The 20682-nt window shown below is 35.9% G+C and overlaps 4 protein-coding genes across 4 annotated transcripts; 2 read left to right on the forward strand and 2 right to left on the reverse strand.

Annotated features, from left to right (window-relative positions):
• The first annotated feature begins 1191 nt into the window (after positions 1–1191).
• LOC123228276 lies at positions 1192–5372 on the forward strand. The gene is given in 9 exon segments (XM_044653624.1): positions 1192–1599; positions 1695–1797; positions 2150–2785; positions 2788–3297; positions 3599–3661; positions 3756–3911; positions 3914–3975; positions 4489–4607; positions 4993–5372. Coding segments are annotated over 9 exon segments (1797 nt in total). The 5' UTR covers positions 1192–1563; the 3' UTR covers positions 5105–5372.
• A 178-nt stretch (positions 5373–5550) lies between these two features.
• Positions 5551–8883, reverse strand: LOC123228277 (U-box domain-containing protein 62). Its single transcript, XM_044653625.1, has 7 exons — positions 8049–8883; positions 7557–7638; positions 7105–7162; positions 6701–6789; positions 6256–6351; positions 6108–6178; positions 5551–5905 (listed from the first exon to the last, which is right to left on the reverse strand). The coding sequence occupies exons 1-7, from the start codon at positions 8720–8722 to the stop codon at positions 5785–5787; spliced, it is 1191 nt and encodes a 396-aa protein (XP_044509560.1). The 5' UTR covers positions 8723–8883; the 3' UTR covers positions 5551–5784.
• A 321-nt stretch (positions 8884–9204) lies between these two features.
• LOC123228278 lies at positions 9205–14072 on the forward strand. Its single transcript, XM_044653626.1, has 4 exons — positions 9205–9481; positions 9574–9718; positions 12813–12934; positions 13093–14072. The coding sequence occupies exons 1-4, from the start codon at positions 9365–9367 to the stop codon at positions 13534–13536; spliced, it is 828 nt and encodes a 275-aa protein (XP_044509561.1). The 5' UTR covers positions 9205–9364; the 3' UTR covers positions 13537–14072.
• Positions 14073–16140: 2068 nt separating this feature from the next.
• On the reverse strand, positions 16141–19851 carry LOC123228280 (probable LRR receptor-like serine/threonine-protein kinase IRK). The gene is made up of 2 exons (XM_044653627.1): positions 18067–19851; positions 16141–17869 (listed from the first exon to the last, which is right to left on the reverse strand). Exons 1-2 carry the CDS (start codon positions 19542–19544, stop codon positions 16435–16437), a joined length of 2913 nt encoding a protein of 970 aa, XP_044509562.1. The 5' UTR covers positions 19545–19851; the 3' UTR covers positions 16141–16434.
• Between the last annotated feature and the right edge of the window lie 831 nt (positions 19852–20682).

Raw genomic sequence — 20682 nt, forward strand, 5'->3', positions numbered from 1 at the left:
TTGATATACTCTTAGACGTATATTGTTATAAAAGTTGACCTATCAACTCTAACAAAATAACATAAAAAGAAAAATAATGTTACATGAATCGATAAAATGTATAAAAATTTATATTGAATAATTTGCTATTTATTTATTAATTATTATTTCATCAAATAATTTATTATAATACCATATAAAAATTAATTTTTTATTTAAAATTATTCTATCAATACAAATTTCTGTTCAAACTGTCTTTTCATGCAACTTTGCCCTAGGGAAAAGGGTGGTTATGGTTTTGTAGGTGGAGCCTACTGAAGTCGGGCAGCTCAATCTATCCCCACAATGGCGATGTTACTTGTAAATATTATGCAAAAAAACTTCAAAAAAAAACAAAAAACCTCAAAAATTGGATAAATATTGAACGAGACATGCTAGGGAAAAAAATGTTTAGTTAATAGGGATGAAATTATATATACAAATAAATTATATAAATTTATAAAATATTAATTTATAATTAAATTATATAATTATTAATTTTTTTAATTTTAAAATTATATAATTAGATATTATCATTTTAATTTACAAAGGGTAATTTGCATATATAATATTATTTAATTTATATTTTCATCGGGATCAAACAATTTTCAATAATGAAAATTAAGGATAGGGTGATAAATGCACTTTTCAAACTTTAATAGCTAAAAATTCTCTTTTGGCCAAAGGACTATTTTCTATCTAAGTTTAGGTGCGCTTTCAAAGTTACACGTGTGAAGTTTAAAAAGTTAAAAATTTCACTCATCTATTAAAAATTTTAGTTATGGTTAAAAGTGATAACGTTATTTAACAAAAAAACTAAAATTTTATTACTTTTACTCCCTTCAATTTAAAAATCTTATAATTGTCTTCTACTTGAAGTTTAAAAAATTAATATTTTTCTTTGGATTTGCAAATTCTCGTCGAAAACAATCAAAATTATGAGATTTTCAAATTAAGAGGGGCAAACGTAATAAAACTTTAGTTTTTTAAAATTTTTTTATTAAATAATAATTTTATCATTAATCATAACTGAGATTTTAAACAAATTGATAAGACTTTTGCTTTTTTAAACCTTACAAATATGATTTTGAGAACACCCCTACACTTAGAGTGGGGAATAGTCCTTTGGCCTTCTCTGTTTCATCTTAGTTTTGGTGGGAAATCGTGATTCACCCTTTTGAATTTGATAAAACTCCCCTTTGTTTTGTTATTATGTTAAACTCAACTGAACCAAACAGACAAGCACCTGTGTCAACTCTTGATGCCCTGCGGCCTGCGCGCTCTCTTCTTAAAATTCAAATAATATCTCCGTTCACATCTCCCTCTCTCACTCTCCCTTTCAAACCGTAAACTCCCTTGCCCCTCTTTTCATTCTTATTCTCAACCTTCTTCTCCTAGCTTTTCTTATCAATCCCTTTTCCACGACGCCCTTCATTCTTCAATCTTTCGTCTTTTCTTTGTCTTACTATTGAATTTGGTTCGTTTCTTGATTTTACCAAAAGGGTCTGCGTAAAAATCTTTAATTTGAATAGGGTTTTTCAAATTATGGACGATCAGGCTTTGTTGGTGCCCAGATCCAATGTAAAGATTGGATTTTTATAAGTTTTGGACGAATCATGACAGGATTTGAGATGTGGTTTGATTTTTTGTTTTTGTTTTTGTTTTTGTTGATTTAGGTGATTGGTGAGAAGCGGAGTGGTGATGAATTGGAAGATAAGCTTGAAGTTGGTAGAAAACGAATTAAAATTAGAGATCTTGATTCTGTCTGTCAGTCTGAAGGTAATTACTGTCAGAGTTTCGATTTTTAGTTTATTTTGTACAAATTTTAGATGTAAGTCGATTAAGCATTTTCAAAACAGTAAAATTTTTATTTATTTATTTATTTTTTGTGTGAATAGTTTAAATTGGTGTTTAATGGTTATGTATCTTTAATAGAGATTTTTGTTTATTCATTTATTTTGCATTAACATATATGTTAGAGTCCGTTAGTGAATTTTATGGATCTTATTTGGGTTTTTCAATTTTTTCTGATTTGAAAGTTGAGCAGCTTGATGAATTGCTGTTTTTTTACCTACTGTTTAATTCAAACAATAATTTGACAAATTGGTTGATTCTTGCATTTATGACACAGAATTGAATAGCCATCATTCAAAATTATTGTTAAACAAAGAAGCTAGTGATCAACCTCAGTCTGATGGAGAAGAGATGTCCCAAGTAAGTGATGTGCCTATTATTTTGGACTTGGATGGTTCTCAAGCTGAAAAAGCTGTAAGGAATGCATCATCAGTTGTGGAGGCTGATACCCCAGGACTGCTAGATCTCAATTCCAAAGTTTGCGTTGCAACTAGTTCATGCTGTGTTGGTAGTCCTATATGTTCTGAGAATTCAAACAAGCCATCATCTTTGAAGTCGAAGCATGATAGGGAACCTGATAGTAATTGTGTATCCTCAATTCACGTTGGCATGGATCTTAAGGCAGAACACGTTGCTAGCTCAGTTAACCAAGACCCCTTTTACCACCACAAGAATCATAATCATTTAAAATCAAGAGATGTTTCTGAATGTGTTAGTTCGACAACACCATTGGAGGAGAAAGATCCAATGAGAGTATGGAAGGAGATGAAGCAAAATGGTTTCCTCTCATCATCTCATGGAGGCATGTCAGTGCAAAATAGTGTTCTCTCATCTTCTCATGGAGGAGTACCACCAATGCCAAAACAACGTGCAAGGAAAAGTAAAAGTGACACATTTACGAAAAAGATGGAAATTGCAAAAAGGAAAATGTTGACAGGTTCACCAAGATTGCAGCTCCAAGTGGACTGCTTAATGAATTGAACCCAGGGATTATTAACAATGTAAGAAATAGGAAACAGGTCTACTCCATAATAGAAGCCATAGTAAGGTCTGAAAAACATGAAAATAGTCATTCAGGAAGCAAGCAGTCAGATTATATAAAAAGTGGAAGCAAAGATATCAGTCACAAGGACCCAGAAAATATGACGGATTCAGGAATACGTAGACTCCTCGTACATTCTCAAGATGATAGGTCCCCAAGTACTTTCAATATGCAAACAAGTGGGTGTGCAATGCCAATGCACAAATTTTATTCTTCAGCTTCAGAGGAGAAAAGTGGGAATGGTGACTTGAGCATGGTAGATTGTGAAGAGGATGCACTGGTACTGAAGTTGTCTTCCTCAACCAAGGCATCTGAGAATGCTAGCTCATTGCCTAATGAGGAATCGACTAACTTTGCAAGTGCTGCTTCTCTTTCTGTAAAAGGTCAGCATTTAAATATCTGGTACTTATATTGCTTTTCTTTTTTAAGAAGCTCACTGACCCCTCCATGTGGTCAGATAAGAAAGACCACATGTTGGAAGTATAGCAATTAAACAAGGGTCGGGACAGCATTATTTTCCATCATACTCTTGAACAAAAGGGTAGTTAGCAAAAATTGGTAGTGCAACTTGATTTGCATATCAACAGTTTTAACTGTGCATCCCATGTTTTTGCTAGTAAGAATGCAATAATGGGAAATGAAACAAACATTTTACCTGATGAAAATGCATCTCTGCTCTTTCAGCTGCAAATGTTGCCTCTCAATGGCTGGAACTTCTTCATCAGGATATCAAAGGACGGCTTTCAGGTAAAGGTCTTTTCTTAAATTTGTTACTGGCAAGTTTTTTGGAGTAGAGATACTTTTATACTTACACAAAATGTATTCTGTTTTGTACTTGCAGCCTTGCGTAGAAGTAAGAAGAGAGTCCGAGCTGTAATTACTACAGAGTTACCTTTTTTAGTTTCTAAAGAATTCTTCTCTGGTGTAGCGAATGATCCCAATGCCATAAAAAATTCTGGTGATAGATTTTCAAGAAATTCAACCGCAGATTTGCATAAAGAAAATGGAGAACACTGTTTGATCAGATGGATGAAGCACTTTCTGAAGAAGAGAAGCAGCTTGTGAGTATTTGTAGCTGTTGCAATTCATTCATAATATTAAGTTATGTTATCCAACTGCAAATTTGCATCAAGAAAGATGGAGAATACTGTCTTTGTACTTCATCTATGGTGCATTTGTGGTCAAGAGTTTCAGGCCATCTAGTCTACCCAAATGATTCTTTTATAAATTTGAAAATAAGGGTGTGCATTTATTTATTTAGGCTTAGGTGATGTAATGTGTTTGTTAAATTTCCTTTTTTTTTTTTTTAATAATGAAGGCAGTTTCTATCATGCTTTATCTTGTCAATAACAATGAAAACTCTTTCATGTGAATAGGATTGAGTTGCGAGTTGTTTGATTATGCTTTACTTAGGTCTCCACTAGGTCTTTTTCCTCTCATTCAATGTAAAATTTACTCCTCAGCCCATTTTGGGATTAAAAAAATTTGCTTTTTTAAGAAAAAAAAATCCTCTCAATACATTTTCAACGAAGGTTAATTAACTTTGATTTTTTTCTCTTGGTTTTAAATTTCAGGAAAGTTGGTTGAATCAAGTAATGGAAATGCAATTGCATTGTGATCAAGGCCTGCAGTTTAACCATTGGACTCCCGGTTATGGTTTTCAAAATCTGGGAATATCAGAACATGACTTCAGGTAATACTATTTGGGCATTGTATATACATATATACTGTATCAGTCATGTCATAATCTGTGCTTGTAACTGGATAAAGAAAATCAAACACAACTTATTTATTCTTGCAGCTGTACATCTACAACATGTTGAGAAAATACATCAAATTATGGATTGAACCTTAAATTTGGTCGTTGAATAAACCTAACATTGGACTGATCCTAATAAAATGTCAGCTGCACTTCCATTGACCATAATAGAAATCAAGTTGTACCGTTAGACAATGGAATGTTAGTTGAATCGTAAGTTTCTTATTCACGGTTCATAATTTCATATGCATTTGACTCTGCCTCTAAAGATGAAATCCTGTTCCATGAATAAGGGTTTAACATTTTGTCCTTTCTGCAGATCAGGGAATGCAGTTAGCTTGGAGAAGATTTTAGCCGTTAAGGCTGCTGCAGCTTCCATTTATTCAACATGTAGTTTCTTATCATCAAAAGAGAAAGTATCCTGTTGCTGATATTAACTCCAGCGTTTGACTTGACCCTTCAGCCATTCTCAATATATTGACTTTTCCTCTCCATTCGCAGATCTCCTTGTTCCTTCTGCAAAGTAGTAATTAGCCTAAACATTTGCTGAATGGCTAGTCTGTAACATTAGAAATGGAGATCATTAATGTTTAAAATTCATTTGTTACCTTCATCGCTTTAGCATAAACTGACTGTTTTGAGGTTCAAGTTTTGCATTCAAGAAGTTATGTGAATTGTAACTTAATCATTTCTTGTTCATTGATTGTACTACTTTGCTGAATCTTAAATTCATAATGGTTCATGTCACTAATGATAATAACATAATCTTATAGATGGATTTGCAACCTGCAGCTGCCAATAACATTATATTTAGGAAACAACAATTACTTGCCCACATTTGTATAATGTATAGTCTGAATTTATTGCTGCTCAAATGTTGGATCAAAATCGATTTATGTACCACTGTGATCTCAAGTGCATTATTGTCCTCAGATTAATGTAGAAGGGCTTTTCTATAATTTACAAGACATTAGAATGATTGTCAAAAAAAGATGAAAAAGAAAGGCAGTGACCATACAAACAGAAGCAGAATTAGATTGAACATTTGAAGTGTGGCATATTTTAAACAAAGTACCACATCCCTGTATTAAGTATTTTCTTTACAGCAGGTCTAGAGCCAGTTTGGTGCCATCTTGCTTGACATTGGCTTTGATATATCATCAGAAACCTTGGCGAGTGAGCGATACTGCAGTTTTACACTTTCTGCATTGTCCAACGTCTTCACCACATACCTGTAAAGATCTTTATGTTAGGGAAAACAGACCCATAACTGGATATAATTCTAAGGTTTTCAAGGAATGCACCATTGTAATCAGTAAACAAACAAATCCTAAAACAACTCAAACGTCCATTTAAAGGAAAACAGCTTTCAACTATATGCCAGCCAGTCCTTAAAATCTGTCATAAGCAGAAAGAAAATTGTAAACAACTAACCATCCATTTAAGCATTGTGTAGTAACAACAGCCTCACGTCCAACAAAGCGTTGTGGTGTCCTTTTGTTCCCCTGATCCATTATTTCTCAGATTATTAATTCCCATCAAGTAAAAAATAACCATTATTTAGTAACAGTTATGAGGAAACCTTTATGATAACCCGATCTGTCACAGCAAACGGAAACTGAACACCGCGACCCCTTGGAGGTTCCATTACAGAAGAATCACCAAAATTACCCTTGTCCTACATTGAAAAGCAGAAATAGACGTTCAAAGAAAGTGGTGTTCACAGTAAAGAAGAGAGGTAAATCCTCGAGTTTTCTACTGGAAACAGTGGGCTTGACAATCATGACCCATATGAATGAAAGATATTGAAAAGACAGTGAAGACAATAGGATTTCACATTTGGTCAGCCAAACAGGGTACATCACATTAGAAAGGATTTCATATGCAGCTATCTGACAAGGAACAAGAAAGACGAAGAATGTCTTAAGCACCTCAAGGCAAAATATAAAGTAGCAGCCCAATCTTATTTCCTTCATGCATTAGTTTTTAAAGAAATTTGCAATGTTAGACACATCAAAGAGGCAAACCTGGTCAAACCTTTCTCTTCTTCTCTTAGATGAGCGGTAATATAGTAATTCTTCTTCTCTACGAAATGCCTGCACAGCAGCTCGGAGAGCTGAAATGTATACCAGTAAAGAGACAGATCATCAGAGCAACTACGTAAAGATACCAGTATTCTATACATAGTTATACTAATTTCATATGGCCTGTCTGAAGTATAATCAGGATAAGACCATTATTATTCCCAGCCAATTGAATCTGTAAATCCTGATATCATTTTCAATGCCTATGCTGGCCTACCTATAGCAATTTCAGTCTCGTACAATTTAATGAACTTACTCTAGGTAGTTGAGCCAATAGAACAGAGACATTCAAATTTGCAAGAGGAAGGGATATATTTCCATAACAACTACATATTTTATATACTCACATAGATTTGGAGCTACTGAGTCTTCTGAAACAGGCTGTGAACAGGTGTAGCAAGCTTTCTGATAAAAGCAAAAAAAAAAAATCCATTAGGAAAAATCACAGAGAGACAGTTGCATCTAAGAAACTGGTAAGTTAGGATAATACAGAGACTGAGATGCTACCAAGAGTACAAGAATGAAAAATAGCTCACAAGATTGGAGAAAACACATAGAAGGAAATGAAAAAGTAGTGCTAACACGATCAATTAAGTGCCCAAACACAGTACACAGACATGGAAGAAAGGTGGCTTGATACAGATTCTGGTGTGTAGGCTTTGTTTAGAAATTTTCAAGCTAATAATCATAATGAGCACTTATTAACTGAGATTTATTCTAATGAGCATGCAACATATAATATTCCAATTACCAATTTCAAAAATTAAGGGGAATAGGGTGGAGAACACTGAAAACTCACATTTCTAAGAATTTGTTGTATTCCAGCCGATCCAAAAGAATGTCCACAAGGCAATATCATCGCATCATCCATGAGAGCTCCCCTGAATTTCCAGAATTAAGATAGATGCATTATACTACCTTAAAGAATCAATTACAAATGAATAGAAACCAAACAAGTAACAAATACCAACAAACATAAACAACTAAATTCTCCAAGCAAAATTTTTTACATTATTCCCATAACCATCTAGCAGCCAAACCGCTATCATAAGCAACTACCTCGCCCAGGCCACAGTCATGAGAAAACAATCATCTCAGCAAAACATAACTAGCTTCTAAACCCTTATGCCACTACCAAATCATGCAAGTTCTTCATTTTCACAATAGTTACAGAATGTGTCCAAGGCTTATACTTGTCCAAACTACTGCATCTCCAATAATAAATTAAAACTACTAAAATACACACGCTAAATCAGCATGAGTAAATAAAATCAAAATGGGTTTAGCTTACGTGACAGGATCAGACAAAATGGCCCTTAAAGAATCTCCAGACCCACTAATCCCACAACCATTATCCACCACAACACACTCCTTCTGTCCAGACCCAGATGAGCCCTCATTACTTCCTTGCAAATACTGGGAATAGTACACGTCACCATCCACCTCCGCCACCGTCACCATACTATTATTAACCGTTTGCACCCCATTACCATTTTTAATAAACCCCTCATTCTTCGTCTTATCCACTGCACCCGTTATCACACTACAATTCGCACTATTATTTTTGTTATTATTATTACTACAACTAGTATTGTTATTTTTCTTGTTGTTGTGGCCATCTTCTATTAGATCATCATCAGCCTCGTCATCTTCATCGTCAATATCGTCTTCCTCGCCGTCAGACTGATCGGTGCTCGGTGACGTGGCGTGGCCGTTCCAGTCTCGCGTGCCTCGTGTGTCCCTGCGGTCGTGGGGTTGGGGGTCGTAAATTGCCGATTGAGATCGGAAAAAACGGTCACGGTCGACGGAGAACATCTTGTCGTCGATGAAACCAGTGAGCTCCCGGGTCTTCGGACCCGGATCACCAACCCGGTGTTGCTGCTGCTGACAGTTAAAGCGCAAGGCATCGTCTTGAAATACGAGCTGTGAGTTTAGACCGTTGATGGAGATTTCTTCGGAGGTCATTGAACGTTTGATTCTGCAGAAAGTGAGGTTTATTCGAGTGAGAGTGTGGATTCTAGGGTTTTTACATTTGGGGATGAATTGCAAAGACACGGATTACAGAGAGAGAGAGAGAGCTGAACGACGACGTGAATAGAAGTGAAGGAAGGTTTTAAGAATAATCCGATGTCGTTTTGTTTTTGTAGTGTAAAGAAAAATTGAGAACGAGGAATCAAGAGTGGGGCCTTGTATCTAATTGCTTTGTGAGGACGCTTCATTATGGGGACCACAAAATCAATCCTTCCCCCATAGAATTAATATTGAAATGTGGAGGGATCAATTGAAAATAAATGAATTATTCAGGGACTAAAAGCATGTGAATCAAACAACAAGATCAAAGCAAATCACCTCTTCCTTAGTGGACAGTTGAGATTGTGCCACGTCAATAGTTTGAGCCCATGCATAGATCAGATCAGAGCCGTTAATTAGTAGAATATTATCAGTAGAAAAAAGTCAAGAACCAGCACGGACGTTACGAAGAAGAAGAGGCTGAAGCTCCAATGAAACTCACTTTGCCATTGACTTCAACCCGTCAATTGACATGCTTTCTTTTTTTTCTTATTTTCATCAAACCCAATTCGAAACTCTTTCTCATCATCGCAAAGAATGAATCTTGCAATAACTTTTTTCCTTATTATTCTGACTCTTGTTCATGGTAATACCAACGTTAGAGTATCTTCTTTGTCTCTCAACTTCCGAAAGCTAGAGTATAGACATTCAAAGGTAGTTTAACGTTGAATTTTTGTAAAATTTTCATGTTTGATGTGCTTTATTGGATTTGATTTTTCACTTGCATGGGTTTTATATACGTATAGGTATATCAGACAAGTAGCGTTTTGCCGACGCCGGCTCCGGCACGAGGACCGGGGCCGACTGATGGTGGTTTATTTGATGAGAATAGGTGTGGTAATGAGTGCCACGGCCAAAACTTTACTGCCTGCCTTCAGATTTCCCCAGCCGGTAATTTTTTTTTTAATGTTTTAATTGGTTGCTTTGTGCTGTATTTAAGGGCTATTGTTGCATTATGTGTTATGTCTAATTTTGTACATAATTAAAGGAGCAATTATAATAAAATATTATATATTATTATTCTGCTGAGCTTATAGGATGAAAAAATTAAGGGAGAAAGATCAGCTTCAAACTTAAATCTTTCTATCCCTTACTCAAAAGTTTAGGCCTTGGAGATTGATGCATTGGACAATATTTGATTGTTTGAAATATTTTGGATTACAGTCTTTGATGACAGAATCTGATTGGGTTTCAAGCGAAAATTGGATAGGACTGTGTAATCCATATTAATTCAACTTTCGTATTTCCAAGATAGTATAGTTATTTGTTTTTTCATTTTGGAGTAATTAGAGCTGGACTTTCAAATTTGTACTGTTTATTGTTCTGTAATAGAATAGCCAAATGCTATTCTAGTGGATCCTCTCTGAAGTGATGGCAAAAGAGGAGACTTTATAACTTCCTGTGCATATCTGGAATAATTTTTCATTAACGCTCATAAAAACTCTGGTTTCTATGAGAAAGCGAAGATTCATTGTTCATGGTTTTAATGATGCCATAATTGTAGACTGCTAAATCAAACATCAAATGCAAATCAATATCTTAGGCCTTGAAACAACATGCCTAGGGGAATGACTCTTGAACAAGCTCAAATCTTAGTTGTTCAAAGGCTTTAAGATGAGTTAGTGGAGAGATTTGCACAAATTGCCCAAGGTATTGAAAGATTGCCCTTGTAGCAACAAGCGAAACAGAGAAACCAACAAGAAGTTCGTAGGGTTGTAAAAAGGTGGAATGGATGAGGGTAATGAATTGGCTACTGCTAGCAATAATGATGGTCAAAGGAGACTACAATGAAATTCCGAAAACAACATAAAATTAAAAAATTCCTCTTTTGGGGAACTAGCTCACCCAAAGAAAACTTGGAGTGGGTGCAACAAGTTGAAAAGGTGTTTGAGTACTAAGATTATACTGAAGCTAAGAAATGTAAGTTGGATGCCTTCTGTGGACTATGCAAATTTGTGGTGGGAGATATGAAAGCACAATGTAGGCATGACAAGGAAGAGGAAATTGAGAGTTGGAGAGATATGAAGTGATTGATGCATCAGAGGTTTGTGTTAGAATTCTATAGGCAGGAATTGTACATCAAATTACAGGGGTTGTGGCGGGATGGAATGTGTATTGAGGATCACATAAAGAATTTCAGATATTGATGTTGAGGTGCGAGTTGTGAGAATCGCAAGAATAAACCACGGCGAGGTTTCTTGGTGGGCTGAATAGGGAGATGTCCCAAACAATTGAGTTACAACCATATGTTTTCTTAGAGGATGTCGTAGAGTTGGTTGTAAAAGTAGAAAGGCATATAAAAAGGAATAGTAGCAGATTCTACATGCCAACGCAGGTTGCTAGTAAAGTAATCAACCCTAATGCTGCTCATTTGAGGGTTACTTCTAGTAGAACTGTGAAGCCAAGGGGCCAAGGTAGTGCTAGTGCTATCTTAATTGAATGGAATAGGGTAAGGCAAAAACTACTAAGATTCCAGGTAGGTCCAAAGACATTAAGGGATTTTAGTGTCTCGGACATGGGCATATTTCTTTACGAGCAATGCTATACATACCCACTTTTGAGTACATATATGATCTATTTTCATATGATTAAGTATTACTTTACCCTTAATTCAAAATCATTCAATCACTTGATGACAGACATCAAAAGTATACCTATTTGTGTACTCAAAGTGGGTATATATAATTTTATTGTTTCTTTACAATGCCCAAATAAAAGAGTTATGGTGGTTCGGGAGTCAAAGGAAGAAATAGAATCAAGATGAGACCATAGAAGAACTAGAGTAGGGCGAGTTTTTGGGGGATGACAACATAGAATTTATACATGAAGGTGAATTTATCCCCTTATTTGGAAGATGGCGGTTAGCTAGATTTGAGGACAAATCATCCTCAAGAGGGTGAAGACAAATATGTTACAAGATGAGGATTCAGTAAAGGAGAAGACTGACATGATGTCTTTAGGTCTTATCACTCGTTCTTAAACTAAATTAATGCAAGTGGGCTTAAGTTTGGCGAGCAAAGGGGAGTTCAACCTTCAAGAGAGCTTGGGAGCCGAATTGGGCTTACAACAGCCCAAGATGGTGAATTTACTTATGTGCTTGGAGTTTTATGTATAGGTCAATTTGGGTACATTTTTAAGAATGAATTTTTTTAAGCATAGGCTGATTTCTTTATTAAACAAGAAGGGGTTTAAGTCTAACCATGGTTGAACAGTTATTTTTGTTTATCATTAGAATTTGGATGACAACAACATATGATTTCCTATTTCTATTAGGGCTTTGTTATTGAATAGCCTATTTGAAAAAAAAGGGGGTCTCTTTGTAGCCTGAACGGCAGATTTTGAATGAATAAAAGTCTTTGCATTCTTTTTACTTAAATTCTTATCTAAGAGTTTGGTGATGAATTGATTCTTATCAACCTTCAATTTTACGGTTGTGGCAAATTAACCTAGATTATCTTTGTTTGTGCCATATAACTTATCAATCAAAGGGAATCCTAATTTCTCTTTCTTCTTTATCTAGTAATTTACTTAATTATTTAATCAAAGTGTGTGAATTCTTTTTTTTTTTTTTTGCTACAATCAAACCAATTATTACTTCTTTTTGTGCACGTGTGTGTGTGTGTGTGTGTGTGTGTGTCTATATATAAAAAAAAAACCAGTTTGCTTATCACTCACTTATCTTGTTTAGTCAATCTTGCGGGCAAGAATCACATGTTTTAGCAATAGCTGATCAATTGAGTGCTGTTGAAAATTTGGATGAATTCTTTTGTAAGGTTAGCCAATTTTAAGTTGAAAAGAGTGAAACATATCAATTATAAAAGTAATCTTAATTTCTGAAGCAAGTCTATATGTATTTCCTGTGAGAAAAAGACTCTTCAATATTGTAATTGAATCTTGTCTTCCACCACCTTGATGTTAAAAGTATCAAAATTCTGTTGTAAATGTCATTTTTAATTCAAAGCTAAACTACCATTTTCCTCTGTAGACCCCAAAGAAGCATTTCTATTTGTCAAGAATGATGGAGAGGGTCCTCAGAAAGTGAACATTAGAGTTCCACACTCTAAGATTACATTCCCAGAGATAGTACTCCAACATGAACCCCAAAAGGTGTGTTTTCAGAGCCTCTGCTGTTTATTCTTGGGTTCAACCCTCCATTTTAGTGATAAAATAATGAGTGTTTTTTATGGGGGCAAAAAAGTTAGTGAACCATTAAAATGTTTTAAGACCTCTACATTTTGTCAGTTAGAATGCTACTTTTGTTTCAGATAAATGTCTCAGCCATTGTTGATGGAAGTCTATCAATAGTAGTAAATGCTGGAAAAGAGGACTGTGTACTTTACATGCAATCCTCCGGATTTAAGAAGCTCTCTATCTTTGGCACTCAAGGGATTCCTGTGTATGCAGCTTACCTACTATTATTAACAGTTCTTCTCGTTGGAGTTACATTGGCTTGCCACTGCAAGTCCAGGAAAAGCAGACTGCAGGGTAATGGAGTAGCATATCAGGAACTTGAATTGGGGAAGCCAGAAACGGTTGGTGCTGAAGATTTGGAAAAACAAGAAGGTTGGGAAGACGATTGGGATGATGACTGGGATGAGTCCAAGGCACTGAGGTCACCAGGTGCACGTCGGCTTGGAAAAGCTTCAGCAAATGGCTTAAATTCCAGGTCCGATGATAAACACAAGGGGGAAAAAAATTGGAATGATTAGGCTAAAAATTGAATGAAAAAATCTGCATACTGACTTGGAAAGAAAAAAAAAGCGCACACACACAGAGAAACAGATTTTAGAAACAAAGAAAGATAATAGCCTGTCTGGGGATAAAAGTTGAGTGTTCATTATTCACACATATCATATTGTCATGATCATAGCAGTTTGGTTTACTGAAACAATGTGGTCCGCAAAACAAGTTTTGTTTTCCTTTCTTATGTAAGGATTTGCCTACATAGTTTTACAATTTTGCTTTGGGCTGGACCTCGCAGTTTTGTTTTTGGGCTATCTGAGAATTTGATGCTTCACGCTTAAGCATCTTGGCAATTCTAGGGTTGCCGGACTGTTGGATCTTGGTGTTACAGCCTACATGTTTTTTCAAGTAATCTCATATTTTATTTTTTAATAGAATGGTGTAACACGTGGGATCATCATTTGATTCATCAGGGTGCTTAAACTTTTCTTAGGGATGTAAAAGTAAAACTCAGTTTAATCGTTTTGTTCCAAATAATTAAATCCATTGGAATGATTTCTCACTTATGCTCCAGGATATGCAAATTGGTTTTAATGTCAACCTTCTTAGCCTCATCCTGCTGCTATAATATTTCAGGAGCTTCAGAATTCATGTTAATACACAGTGATAGTAGTGCAGACATTTAAAGGGATCTTTAAAAAAGAAAGAGAATTTCTTGAATTGCTTTTGCTAGACCAATTATGTTTGATTCTCTTTCCCTGGAAAGAAACAGAAGGTAAATCTGACCATCCTCTGAGAGGTTTTAAAAGTAAAAATGGTGGATTATCATTAGTGCCCTCCCTGAAGTTGCTTTTGAGAATAGTGAGTTTTAATGGAGGAATCTAATGATTTTCAACTGCAAAGTCAATTATCCTCTGTAAAGATATTAAAGTTCCAAATATAATCTTCATATATATAGATAAATGAAGTGGGTATTGTTGGAAGCTCACCAATCCAACATAGGGTGCTCTCAGGCATCCACTGCAATGTGCTTAACAAAAGCTGTAAGGTGTGACTTGGCTTCTCAATAAAGCTAAGGCATCTAAATTTATATAAGAAGTTAAAAAATAATAATAATAAAGTAGAACAAGGTTTTAAGTGCAGATATTCTTTATGGCCAACAACATTTCACTTTCTCCTAACCCCAATGATAATGCTTCCTTTTCTTTAATGTTCAATCCATTCCCTTCTTTTTCCAATCAGTGCACGAGATTTGCAATCCCTTTTGGCTTAGATTTTGAATTTGATTGACCAATGTGGCCTCAGAGCATTTGCGTGCATGCATGAGAGAAGAGCATCAGACTTGGTCTATGACATGAGTATGGGGCTGGCATTGGGCTATGTGCTTTCACGCATATTGGGTTCATGTTAATTTATAAAGCTTTTACAAGCTGGTGGGGCATTGAAAAGGTTAGAACACAAGACAAGGTAACAGATAATATAATCAAGCATTTCAAGTATAATACAAAAAAAGTTGGTATTTCTTTCTGCCATTTCCATTAATCAAGAGAGGGTTTGCACATAAGTGCCCATGTGCTTCTTCATGATGACAAGGCTATTCTATTAACTTCTCTGGGCTCAACACGATTGCGTTTATATATATATATATATTTAAAATGAGCTAAAGATGCTTTCAAGGGATTTTGTTTAAATGACAAAAAAAAAAAGAATTTTATTTATAAGAGAGTATAAATTCAAGTCTCTTCTAACAATATTTCAAAAATTTCAGTGATTGTAGAGTTGATTACTGAACCTAAAATTTGACTTACTTAATATGATTGGTTTCATCCTAAATAAATGGTTTAATTCAGATGAAATTTTTCGTTAACAAAAAAAAAAAAACTAGGGACAACTCATTGCTTGTAAATCATGCACATGCTTATCAAACACTTGAATTTTTATTCTTTGACTCAGATTTTCAGGGTATACTTTCTTTAAGAGATACAAAGAATGAGGTAGCCATGTGAGGTTAGCACTGGTTAATCTGTGATCAGCCCTCTATAATTCATTGGAATAAGGAACATTGCAGAGAGTTCAAAAGAAAGAAACAAAGTTTACATTTATAAAAAGGTTGAATAGTAGAAGCTAAAGACATGGTTAGATATTAAAAAAAGCGTGCTTCTATTCCGACAGCATCATGTTGTGTAATATTCTATTCCTATACCTTCACAGTTGGTATCTTTTAGGCACTAACTCTTCTTTCTTACCCCACACCTTTCACTTTTCTCAATTGGTTTCAATGCCCTTTTCATTATTCTATTCAGCACTAAAGATTTGTTTGCTTCAAAGTGGGTGATAAGAATATTTCAGAGTCCTTATGCTCTTGAATCACTTTTGACTTGCAAAAACATGTATTTTAATCCTTTCACCATTGTTATCATTGGGAACACATGACTTTGATAAATGGGCCAATCTTTCTTGATACCTTACTTTAAAAGAAGAGTAGAGAAGCCAAATTTGGCCCCAGCTACCAAAGTCTAGTCCTGCCAAGCGAGAAACATTTGATAGATGGTTTGTTCAAGACTGCATAATATGGTAAGATAATACTATAATCAACCAATCAGTGTAGCAGAGGCAAAAAGACGAAATGGTGAAGAGGAAAGACCTGTAATTTGGTAACAATATTCATAAAGGGTCCTGAATTGGACCCGGTGAAAAGGAATCCGGTAACCTAACTATAACACAGAGAAGAAGTTACAAACATTAAAATGGAAACAAGCAAGAGAAGATACAGTGCAACAACACAGGCAAAAAAATTACAACAATCAGTGTTCTTCTCCTTAATCTAATGAACAAACCGGATTCCTCTTCGCCGGACAAGCCATTAATAAATCCCTTCTCTTAAATTCTTGAAATATTAAGTAGATAATTCATCCCAATTCCTCTCAGCCTTCTGAAGGGCATCTGATGAGTTCCAATATATTAACTACCTCTCCCATGTCTGGTCGATTAGATGGCACTTGTGATGTGCATATCAAGCCTAATTTCATTACTGGAATTGCCTCCTCTGCTGGGAACTTTCCCTGCAACCTTGCATCAACACATTCTTCCATTCTGCCTTCTTCCAGTGCTCCTCTTACCATGTCACAAAGCACCACAACATCGTCTTCCATATACTCCACAGGCCTCTTCCCAGTAACAATCTCCAGAACTAAGACACCAAAACCATACACGTCACATTTCTCTGTGATCTTCACTGTTCTGCAGGCAAACTCAGGTGCCATGTAGCCAAGTGCACTCTGGATCTTGCTGCTTAAAACGTATCGGTCTAGCATTGGCAACAACCTTGCTAATCCGTAATCTCCAACTTTAGGCTCACCTGAGCTATCTATAAGGACATTGCTTGATTTTATATTGTAGTGAATAATGCTTGATTGATGCAAATGAGCCAGGCTTTTTGCTGTCCCCAGAATTATATTGAACCTCGCATTCCATGCAAGGAAATTTCCACTAGATCCTTCATGGAGATGCTTATACAAACTTCCACCAGAGACAAATTCATAGATGAGTAGCTGTAATGATTGAGTCCAATAATAACCATCAAGAGCCACAAGATTAGGGTGCCTGACTTTTCCCAGTTTCTTAACTTCTCTTTCAAAATCATCTTGAGACTTGACAAGACTTGAGACTGTGAGTTTTTTTATTGCAACTGGATGCCCATCTCGCAAGACTGTTCTGTAGACAGCTCCAAACCCACCACGGCCAAGCTCACAGTCTTTATTGAGAAGAGCATGTGCTCCTGTACTGAAGTCTGGCTCCCCTGAAAACATGACAAGCTTGCCAGAGTTGGCATCTGTGGTGGGGGAATGACTAAAGTCATCCCCAGCAGATAATGTGAGGGCTGCCGCAGATCGAGATGTCGTTGAGCGAACACGGAGATTGAGGACAGTGATGGCAATCACACCAATGACGATGACAGCAGCTGCACCAATGGCAATGAGAGCAGATATGCTGAGGATAATTCTTTTGTGACCCATATTTGGAACTACTGAACCAGATGTAGCATCAGAGGAAGAATTTGGATTTAGAACAATAGGTTTGGGAAGGACTGCAGGGCAAGACTTATTGACTGCAGAACCACAAAGAGATGGATTTCCAGAGACGGAGGAAGGCGATATGGTGTTAAAAAACCCACCAGCAGGTAGTTCACCTTGTAGATGGTTGTGTGAAATGTTGAAGGATAAAAGATGAACAAGATTAGCCAACTGTTTAGGAAGACTTCCACTGAGGCTGTTAAATGACAAATCCACATTTTGTAGATTAGCAAGTTTTGCTATTGCTGCTGGTATTGGGCCAGTCAGGTTGTTCTTAGATAGTACCCTTCACAATAGAACAGAAACGAAAAAACAAGAAAAGTGAAGTCTGTTAAAAGAATGAAAATGTAATACCTAATTTCTCTAATTCAAGAATGCTAGTAAACAGAGCTCTGACGGTTGTTCTTAGATGACTACTGACCACCACAAACAAAAGAAACAAAAAAAAAGGCTTAAGCATATAAGATAGAGTTAAGAACATACAGAGATGTGAGTGCCGAACAGTTCTCTATTGAAATTGGAATTTCCCCAACGAGGAAATTCCCTCCCAGTCTCAACTCCTTCAGGGAATAAGCTCTGCCAATTTCCAAAGGAACAGTACCATTCAACCAATTCTCACTCAAATCAAGAACATCCAGGGCCGCTAGTTCTCCAATAGTTGCTGGGATAGGACCTGCAAGTGAGTTCTTTGAGAGATTCAAAAACTGCAGGCTCCTTAAAGCCCCAACGCCAGAAGCAATTTCTCCAGAAAATCCATTATGTGATAAATCCAAAACTTGTAGCTTTTCAAATGAGCTCCCTTTTGCTGAAGTTATCGGATCATGCATCCTTCCATCAATTTTACCCACCATGAGGGAAACTTCTTTTAAACCCAAGTTAAAAATCCACTGAGGTAGATCACCCTTTATCAAATTCTGGCCAAAATCTAAAGCCTCAAGGTTTACACAATTGGCTATAGATTCAGGCAAGCTCCCAGTCAGCTCATTTGCAGAAAAATTTAAAACCTTCAACAACTGGAGATTCCCTATTGAAACCGGTACTTCACCAGAGAACTTATTCCCCGATAGATCCAAAGTCTCAAGACTCTTCATTTCTCCTACCCACATCGGAACCTCACCAGAAAGCAGATTCTTCCTGAAATTCATAAAATTACACAAGCTAAGCATCTGCATTGTCTCAGGAAGATTCCCAGAAAAAGAATTCTCACTAAAATCAATAGTCCTCAACAGCATACAACTCCCAATTCCATCTGGAACAAAACCAGAAAACCTATTTTTACTTAAGTTAATCCCTCTCAAATTGTTCAAACTTTCAACCCCCTTTGGAATCTCACCCTCCAATAAATTATCTGACAAATCAAGTGAACTTAAAGCATTCAAACCCCAAATCCCAGAAGGTAAAACCCCTGAAAACTGATTAGAAGAGAAGTCAATAGTGGCAAGAGTTGAACAAAAACTCAAACTACTTGGTATCTTGCCTGAAAACTTATTTTTAGCCAAGGATATTGTTCTCAGTGACCCACATTGTTTAAAAAAGTCATCAGGAATAGACCCAGATAAACTATTCTTGCTTAAATCAATAGTTCTTAAATTTTGAAGCTTTGCAAGATTAGGGCTAATGTTTCCAGTAAGATTGTTACTTGAAAGAGAGAGTTTTCTGAGAAATTGAAGCTGTAAAAGGCCACGACCGATCCGACCCGAAAGTGAGAACCCGTCAAGAGTGAGCTCAACGACCCGGTTGGATCTTGGATTGCATTTGACACCGACCCAGTTGCAGGGGCTGTCATCATCTTCATTCCAAGACGCAAGCTTCAAGTTTGGATCTTGAATGTCTGCTTTGAACACTATCAGCCCCAGGACATCGTCGTTTAAAGATGGGTTCAGAGATCTTGAGAAAACCGGAGCTAGCACCAGAAATGTAAACACAAAAAACAAGCTTGTCTTCTTGAGCATTATTCCCATTGTTGGCTTCTCAACAAACTTCAGAAACAAACGAAAAAGTTATTACAAACCCATGTGGAAATTTATCATAACACAAGCTAAACCCTGCATTTGAAGCAGAAAAGTGAAGAAATGAGTTCAAAGAAGAAAACTTTGGAGAGTAAAAAATACAGTTCTTCAACAAAGTTTTAACATTTAATAACTTTAACAGTCCCCGGAAAAACGTTAACAGTTCTCCGGGAACTTTAGGGTTCCGGTAGAGTCACCGGACGGCTAGAAGACAGTAGAGAGAGAGAGAGAGAGAGAAAGTTGAAACTGTAGGTTTGTTTGCCGTATGTAAGTGAGAGAGAAATGGAGTCGAAGTTTTTATTAACGAGAAGGAAAGTAGGCAGGTGGGCCAGATGAGTTGGTGGGGGCAATTTATGAGATTGTGGGACACGCCAAGGGCTTTGCACGTGATTCCTACGTGGCTTTACACGTCAGCAATGATAACTAAAGGTGGTTGCATATGTGGCGTCTTTGGGAACCAAGAGAAATGAGCTTTGTATTTTTATGAATATTTTTAAATTAAACCGATACCCAAATCAATTATCTTATTAATTTATAGTTTGATTGGTTTATTTAAATGATCAACCAGAATTTATTATTAAATAATTATATACTTTTTGAATAATATCAAATATTTACCGTATCTTTTAAACATAAAACATATAAAATATATAAAATATAATTTTAAATAAATTGACACTCTATTATACAAATAAAAAAAAATTAATTAGAAATTGTTGGTTTTAAATAGTTTTTCATTTCAATAGATTTATCGCGAGTTTGACCGAATTTTAAACAAATCAATATTTATATATAAGTCAGACCAAATTGTAAAATCGAATCAGATTATTTACTAATATATGGTTTAATTAGTCAAACTAATCAATCAGATTTGGTTTTAAAAACACTGATTTTTGCCACATTACGAAGGTTGCTAACTAAATGTGATTTGGAGAGGAAGAATTGCTATAAATTGAAGCAAGAGCATTTCTTCTACCATTTTGGATCATTTGGTATGGATGAGAAAATTCAACTAACTTGGATAGGTGACAGACATTACTCTTTTTAAGTATATTGTAACCCAAGAAACCTTAACTGCTCTTATGTACCA

Source organism: Mangifera indica, chromosome 10, assembly GCF_011075055.1.
Source record: "Mangifera indica cultivar Alphonso chromosome 10, CATAS_Mindica_2.1, whole genome shotgun sequence".
In the NCBI taxonomy this organism is placed as follows: domain Eukaryota; kingdom Viridiplantae; phylum Streptophyta; class Magnoliopsida; order Sapindales; family Anacardiaceae; genus Mangifera; species Mangifera indica.